The sequence below is a fragment of the Hipposideros armiger genome, unplaced genomic scaffold, assembly GCF_001890085.2.
Source record: "Hipposideros armiger isolate ML-2016 unplaced genomic scaffold, ASM189008v1 scaffold_107, whole genome shotgun sequence".
Lineage (NCBI taxonomy): Eukaryota > Metazoa > Chordata > Mammalia > Chiroptera > Hipposideridae > Hipposideros > Hipposideros armiger.
The window spans coordinates 3,970,667-3,978,598 of NW_017731457.1; the positions used below are offsets into that span (position 1 = coordinate 3,970,667).

General features: G+C 44.4%; 1 protein-coding gene and 1 non-coding gene across 2 annotated transcripts in view; both read left to right on the top strand.

Moving 5' to 3' along the window:
• IFT22 (intraflagellar transport 22) overlaps window positions 1-6,306 on the top strand; it is an 11,922-nt gene extending 5,616 nt beyond the window's left edge. The window contains exons 2-5 of the mRNA XM_019646795.1: window positions 4,376-4,452; window positions 4,577-4,666; window positions 4,922-5,124; window positions 5,742-6,306. Coding sequence (XP_019502340.1) covers window positions 4,376-4,452; window positions 4,577-4,666; window positions 4,922-5,124; window positions 5,742-5,890 — 519 coding nt within the window. The 3' untranslated portion in view covers window positions 5,891-6,306. The remainder of the gene's footprint in view (window positions 1-4,375; window positions 4,453-4,576; window positions 4,667-4,921; window positions 5,125-5,741) is intronic.
• A 1,331-nt stretch (window positions 6,307-7,637) lies between these two features.
• On the top strand, window positions 7,638-7,711 carry TRNAI-AAU (transfer RNA isoleucine (anticodon AAU)). The gene has a single exon. It is a non-coding gene; the product is annotated as a tRNA-Ile (tRNA).
• Window positions 7,712-7,932: the final 221 nt, after the last annotated feature.

The following is a 7,932-nucleotide window of genomic DNA, read 5'->3' on the forward strand; positions in this document are numbered from 1 at the left end:
CTAGTACCCATCATCCAGCTTCAACAACGAAATATATTTCTGCGTATACACTTCTCTCTCCCTCACTACTCTTCAAATTTACTTTTTTCTCCTTTAACATGTTGTGCCCATTCCTGCCCTCTAGCCTATATGTTAATTTGGAAATGCTGTTTTATTTCATTCTTGAATTTCATGATACAGTTTTATTCAAGCCCCTCACCTGTACCTTTGACACCCAAGTCATCTTGATGACTAGAGCCACTTTTTCAATCACCTAACAGAGCATACCACCTAAGTAGTTTAGGATACAGCACTTTTGGAATCTGTGTATGACCCTGTTCCTAGAAATATATTCCAGCTCGAAAAACCATTTCTATAACATCAGGCCATTTGCTTTGTTCATTTCATCCTGTAGATAAATATTTATGATCTCCACAACATAACTACTTACTGTGTTATTGTTAAGAAATATTTAATTTGTGAGGCCATATCCTCAGGGAAAATTACTAAAGCATTGTTAAGCCCCTCCTCCCTTTTATTTATTTATTTATTTTCCTGATTCACTCCAGTGACATCTACAGGCCTTCTAAACTGGCATTGATTGAGATCTTTCTAGTCAAGCAGTTGTCATTCAAAATAAAATAATTGAGAGAGCATAATTTGAGAGATTTTTTAAAATTAGTTTCAAGTGTACAAAGCAATGTACTAGTTAGACATTTACACCCCTCATAAAGTGATAACTCACCCCCAAAGCTACTACCCCTCTGACATCTTATATAGCTGTTACAATACCATCGACTATCTTCCCTATGTTGTACTCGATATCCCATGACTATATATACCTATATATTTAATTATAGTTGACATTCAATATTATTCTACTTTGGCTCTTCAGGTGTATAGCACAGTGGTCAGGCATCTACACAGTCTGTGACATGATCGCCCTGATAAGTCCAGTGCCCATCTGGCACCTTACATGAACTTTACAACATTGTTGATTATATTCCCCATACTGTATTAACTACCAGTTTGTATTTCTTCATGCCTTCACCTTTTTCACCCTGCCCCCAACCCCATTCCCATCTATCACCCTGGTAGATCTAGTACCTATCTGGCACCATACCCAGTTATTACAGTATTATTGACTATATTCCTTATGCTATACCGTACGTCCCCATGACTACTGTATAACAACCAATTTGTACTTTTTAACCCTTTCTCCTTTCACCCATCCTTAAACCCTCTCCCATTTTAAAGAAGTTCTTCTAAGATTCCTTGTAATACTGGTTTGGTGGTGATAAACTCCTTCATCTTTTTCTTGTCTGAGAAGCTCCTTATCTGTCCTTCGATTCTAAGCCAGTGCTTAACCATTGTGCCACTCGGCCAGCCCTGTCCTTAGATTCTAAATGACAGCCTTGCTGGGTAGAGCAACCTTGGTTATATGTTGTTGCTTTTCATCACTTGGAATATTTCCTGCCATTCCCTTCTTGCCTGCAAAGTTTCTGTTGCGAAATCAGCTGACAGTCTTATGGGGGCTCCCTTTTAGGTAACTAACTGCTTTTCTCTTGCTGCTTTTAAGATTCTTTCTTTGTCTTTAACCTTTGGCATTTTAATTATGATGTGTCTTGGTGTTGGCCTGTTTGGGTACATCTTGTTTGGGACCCTCTGCACTTCCTGGGCTTGTATGTCCATTTCCTTCATCAGGTTAGGGAAGTTTTCTGTCATTATTTCTTCAAATGGGTTTTCAATGTCTTGCTGTCTCTCTCCTCTTTCTGGTACCCCTATAATGTGAATGTTGGTACGCTTGATATTGTCCTGGAGGCCCCTTAAACTCGTTTCAGTTTTTTAGATTCTTTTTTCATTTTGCTGTTCTGATTGGGTGTTTTCTGCTACCTTATATTCTACATTGCTGGTTGGATTCTCTGCTTCATCTAATCTACTATTGATTCCCTGTAATATCTTCATTTCCATTATTGTACTCTTTATTTCTGACCGGTTCTTTTTTATGATTCCCATTTCCATTTTTATGTTTCCTATCTCTCTATTGAAGTTCTCCCTGAGATCATTGAGCATTTTTATGACCAGTGTTTGGAACTCTGCATCTGATAGATTGCTTATCTCTGTTTCACTTAGTTCTTTTTCTGGAGCTTTATTCTGTTCTTTAATTTGGGACATGTTTCTTTGTCTCCCCATTTTGGCTGCCTCCCTGTGTTTGTTTCTATGTATTAGGTAGAGCTGCTATGCCTTCTGGTCTTAGTAGAGTGGCCTTATGTAGTAGGTGTGCTATGAGGTTCAGTGGCGCAGTCTTTCTGGTCACCTGAGCCATACGCTCCAGGTGTGTCCCTTGTGTGGGTTGCATGTGCCGTCCTCTTGTAGTTGAGCCTTGGTTGATAATTGCACATCAATGGGAAGGACTGACCGTTGGGCTCACTGGTTGTGAGGTCTGGCCTTGACTACAGTGGGAGAGTTGTTGTGCAGGGGCTGGCCCCGTGGAGCAGGACCTGCCTCAGCAGGAGTCTGGTGCCTGCCCAGTCTGCCCCATGGGTGTGTCGTACTTGGAGGTGGCTGGGTGATGCTCCAGCTCGTTTTGAAGCTGGCCACTGGGGGCTCCAGCCTCAGGACTACCTGGGAGGAGGTCCACTGTAGGTCTACTGCAGCCACACCTATGCCTCTCCCCTACTCCCCACCCCAGGGCCACCCAGTGGGAGCCAGAAAGAAATCCGCAGACGGTTGCTGCCCATGCTGTGCTTGGAAGCTCCTTGAGAGGCCAAGCCGTGAACCTAAACCTACTGCCTCTAGTGCCGGCTTAGGGCTGCTCAGCCAGAGGTACAGGACACGCTCAAGCCAGATGCTGCTTGTCTGGGTTCTGCGAACCTCTGAGAGACCCTGGGAAAGTGTGCAGTTTGAGCCAAGGCAGATGGTCCACACAAAAAAGCTACTGAAAGCAGTCTGGGTGTGCCTGAAAGTTGGGCGGGGCGAGGTCTCAAATCGCCAGGTTGTGGCAAATGAACGGCGGAGACTCAGAAATGGCTGCCGCCTTCATCTTCACACAGGGAACGGGGAGGGCTCAGCAAAGAAACAATGGCCTCTGCCAGCTCCCCCATCCAGGAGAAAGCCGCCTCTCCAGCCCCCATCCCGAGCCAGACAACTCAATTCCCCACCATCTGTCCCTGCTACCTTTCCAGCTGCTGCCCCAGTGCTGGAGCTCAGAGACAGTGATTCCATTGGTAGGTAAGTCCACCTGTAGTCCCTTTAAGAGCAGCACCTGTGAGTGCAGCTGCATTCAGTCTAACTCAGTCACAATCTCTGCAGGTTTTCACAACCAGGAATTATGGGGACTTCTCTCCCCGGCACTGGAACCCTGGGCTGGGATCTCTCTCTCCTCTAGGGGATGGGGAGGGGACACCCCACAGCCAAAATAGCCCTCCCTATCTTTAATGGTCACACACAGGTGTGGGGCCAGCCCATTCCGCATCTCTGACCTTCCTACCAGTCTGGATGTGGCTTCTTCTGCACATCCTTAGTTGAAAGGATTCAGTTCAGCTTGACTTTAGGCGATTCTCAATAATGGTTGTTTTGTGGATTAGTTGTAATTTTGATGTGGTTGTGAGAGAAGGTAAACACAGTGTTTACCTACTGCGCCATCTTGGTTGTCTCTGATAAATTTTTATAAGGACCCAAGTGTAAGAGATTCCCCTTCTTCAGGGAAATAATTTTGGGGGAGGAAAAAAACCTTGTTTTATAATCAGACATAGACAATGTTTGTTGAATGATGCAAATGTATAGAAAAGATCTGAAAAAACAGACCATAGTTGTTACCTTTGGGGAGGGCAGGAAGGGACCAAGAGGGCTGTTTTGTTCATTTTATTCATAAGAATGTGTTATCTAGATACTTTTATTATCTAGAAGGAGAAAGAACCCTGCGTGAGAGTGTGGCACAGCCAGCCAGCAGTCCCCAGACCTGGGACCCAGCTCTGACTTTGAACTTCTGTGTGACCTTGAGCAACTTCTTTCCTCTTTCTGGGCCTCAGTGGCTTCATATCTGTGACAGAATGTAGTTTTCCTGACGATGTGGAAAGGAGCAAGTGAGGAAAAACTCACACTAATTATTTTTTTCTGTTCTTAGTTGAGGTAACTGAGATCCAGCCGGGAAATCCATGTGGGTAAAGTCACCCAGCGGCTGAGCCAGTGCTGGGAGCCCCTGCTCCCTGGATCCCAGAGCAGACTGTGCACCATGCAGAGCAAGTCAGAGAGGCCCACGTAACCAGAGATGCCCTCGTGATCTGTGGCCTGTACCCATCACACCTTGTCCCAAGCCAGCTATTAGAGGGCTCGTTTATGATTTACTTTACTTTTCTGCTCTCCAGCAAAGATCTCTTATTATCTTCATTTTCAGAGTGGGAAGACCGTTTTGGCCAACTTCCTGACAGAATCTTCTGACATCACCGAATACAACCCAACCCAAGGAGTGAGGTGAGCCTGGACAAATCTGTGTCCCAGAGTCCCCATCCGTCACCCACCCCCTTCTTTGAGTGCTGGCGGCACTCAAAGTATCATGTTTCCAAAGTAGAGATGCTGCTGCTGTTTTTGTTTTCAGGATCCTGGAGTTTGAGAACCCACACGTTACCAGCAACAACAAAGGCACGGGGTGCGAATTTGAGCTATGGGACTGTGGCGGTGATCCAAAGTACGTCTCCTTTAAGAGGGTGTTGCGTCATCAGATGATTAAAAAATCAGCTGCCCACCAGGCATCTTGGCCTCACAGCCTTCCTAGCACATATTAGAGGCCTGGTCAATTGCATTGCTCTTGAAACTTGAGTGACCAGGTTTTGTACAATGAGAAGTCACCCATCAATTACCAATACTAAACTATTATTTTTGAAGTGTACAGTTAGAAACCAGACCATCTGGCATTCACTCTGAGTTCTTGGCTATCTTGCAGGTTTGAGTCCTGCTGGCCAGCCCTAATGAAGGACGCTCACGGGGTGGTGATCATCTTTAATGCTGACATCCCAAGCCACCTGAAAGAGATCGAGACGTGGTATTCCTGCTTTGTCCAGCAGCAGTTCCTACAAGATACCCAGTGTCTGTTAATCGCACACCACAAACCAGGCTCTGCAAGTGATAAAGGCAACCTGTCTTTGTGTAAGGAGACTAAAATTCCCCCTTCTGCTTTTTGTCTTGAGTGCTCTAGGTATTTGTCTATTTGTCAGTGTCTGTGAACACAGCAGCTATGTGCAGTTAGTGAGCACTACTGTGTCCTAGGCATTTGTTTTTCTCACCTGGTGAATCAGAATTGCCAGATTGGAAGATCTGCCATACTATCCAGGCCAAGATATAGGCACTTTAAAAGCAGGTAGATACTAAGAGGGGAAAAACACCAGGTTGTAGCCACTCCTCGGGACTATTAGGGACACTCTTTCCTGACGAGCCTTTTCTCAAGAAAAACGCTGATTTGCATGTGGCACACACCATTACAGAGGTGACAATATGAGCATAGAAAATGGCTCATAATACTCAGAAATCTCCTCCTTTCTGGCGTAAGAACAAAGAGGACCTGGCTGTGGCTTATGGAGTTATTACCCTAGTGCCACGTGGCAGTGTGGTGAAACCTTCCTGTGTTATGTCAAGCAAGGCACAGCTTTATTCTTGGACTTTCTAGAGAGTTAAATGAGTTGGCTTCTGTAAGACTCAGGTCATTTGGAACTAGAAACGGCCCTCATTAAAAATTTGTGTCTAATTACATTCCTTTCCTTTTGAAGCGCCACCCTTGAACAAGCTGAAGCTGGTGCACTCAAATCTTGAGGATGACCCTGAAGAGATCCGGATGGAATTCATAAAGTATTTAAAAAGTATAATCAACTCAGTGTCTGAGAGCAGAGACCGGGAGGAGATGTCAATTATTACCTAACCAGCCTTCATCGGGACCCTGCCACATCCCAAGTGAGGTCAGCATTTTTCCCAGCGCAGGTCTGAAATCTTACCCGGCTGCTGATGTTTTCTTCTCCCTGTGGCACTAGAAGACATTTACCTTATCTGCTTTAAGGTACCAGTCACCTAGGGAGTTGAATCATACTATCTATGCTCTATCCTTACTTCAGCTGAGAAAATCGTATTACTGAATTTTGATTCCTTTGCCCCAGGCCTCTCTGCAGAGCTGGAAAATGGGGTGTTTTATTTTCCCCTTCACATATGTCAAGTTATAAAACTTGTGGAATTGTAACTGTCATAGCCCAATGATACAACAGTAGTTAAATCCATATGTATTGGTTGGAATGTGATTTTCATTCCTTCATTCACTCAACAAATAACGACTTGTTAAGCATCTTCTATGTGCCACACTGTTCTAGCTGCAGACGGTATACGGCATGAACAAAACATAAAAATTCTTGCCCTCAGGGAGCTTCCATTCTGTCCTTCTAAATAATAGTGAGGTAGAGTCAAACACTGAAGTACTACACCTTGGATATGCAAAAAAGAAAAAAAAATTGTAGATTCTTCATTTTCAATGATTGGTCTAAATCTCATGCACCCATCCTACAGAATGAGTGGACTTGGAGTACTTACAATGCCAAATGAAGGTACATCAATCTCATTTATGGATTCTGTGTGAATTTGCCTACTTGTAAAAATTTATTTGCAACCCCCAAATCAATACTCACAGCGCTGTGACAGCTACTCAGAGTGGCAAAAAATTTGAATCACTGGATACACACGTCCCCAACCGAGGCAGCGTTCTGCCTTCTTCTTTCAGCTGCCATACTGTAAACAAGTGTCCTTCTCGTGGTCTGTTTTGTGCCACATTTTCATATTTTTGTGCTTTTCATTGGTTATTGTTAAATGGCCCCCAAATGTAGTGCAGAAGTGGTTCCTAAGCACAGAAAGGCTGTGACATGTCTATAGAGAAAATACACGTGTTAGATCAGCCTCATTCCAGCATGGGCTATAGTGCTGTTGGCTGTGAGTGCAATGTTAATCAATGATATATATTAAATAAGGTGTCCTTCAACAGAACATACATAAAATAAAGTTATGTATTAATGGTTGATGAAAATACTGTGATCCGAGGCACACAGGAACCTAACCCTGGACTTCCGCGGGAGCCATGCTTTGGTATTCACACTAATCCAGTGTTTGTGGTGACTTTAAAGAACAGAATGACCATGAATAATGAGAATCCATTGTATCTTCATCTCTTGCAATTTAAAGGTTTCAGGTTAGTTCAGTTTCTGATAAACATTTAATTAATTCAAGATTACAATCCACTTCCCTCTACATTCTCCCCAACATGGTGTCAGAGTTCCCTTGTTGGAGACGGGCAGCTGTTCCAAGGGCAAGTCCTCTGGTCCCTTCCCAGGCCTCTGTCAGGATGTCAGTGGCCTCCCTACTGGTCATCTCCCACCAAGTGCAAGACTGGTAAGGCTTGTGGCATGGATTCTTCCTGTTGAACCAGTAGTCTCCAGGCTGACTCGACCCCCTCCTGGCTGGGGCTGGCCAGGAGCCATCTATGTCCTCCATCCATCCCAGGTTTCTTTGTATCTGCATGGCATCCCTTAATCCCTTGCCATGGTTGTCCTGTCCAATTCATTCTCCATGTTCTGCTTCCTAGGAGAAAAACATAATTTGGGGAGGATTTGAGAATATGGCAGGTATGGGGTGGCCGGTTAGCTCAGTTGGTTAGAGCATGGTGCTAATAACACCAAGGTTGCTGGTTCGATCCCCGTACGGGCCACTGTGAGACTATGGCAGGTAATATTTTCAAAATAGCCCCTTTATAACAGTAAGAAATGCAATATTTTCATTATAAACCTACAAGAAGGTTTACCTGATCAATTAGGGTACTTAAAAATTTTGGGGCCGGCTGAGTGGCTCAGTTGGTTAAGAGCTCGCTCAAGAGTTTGAGCTCTGAGCAACAGTGGTTCGAGTCCAGCCCGAGCTGAGCAGCCGCTGAAC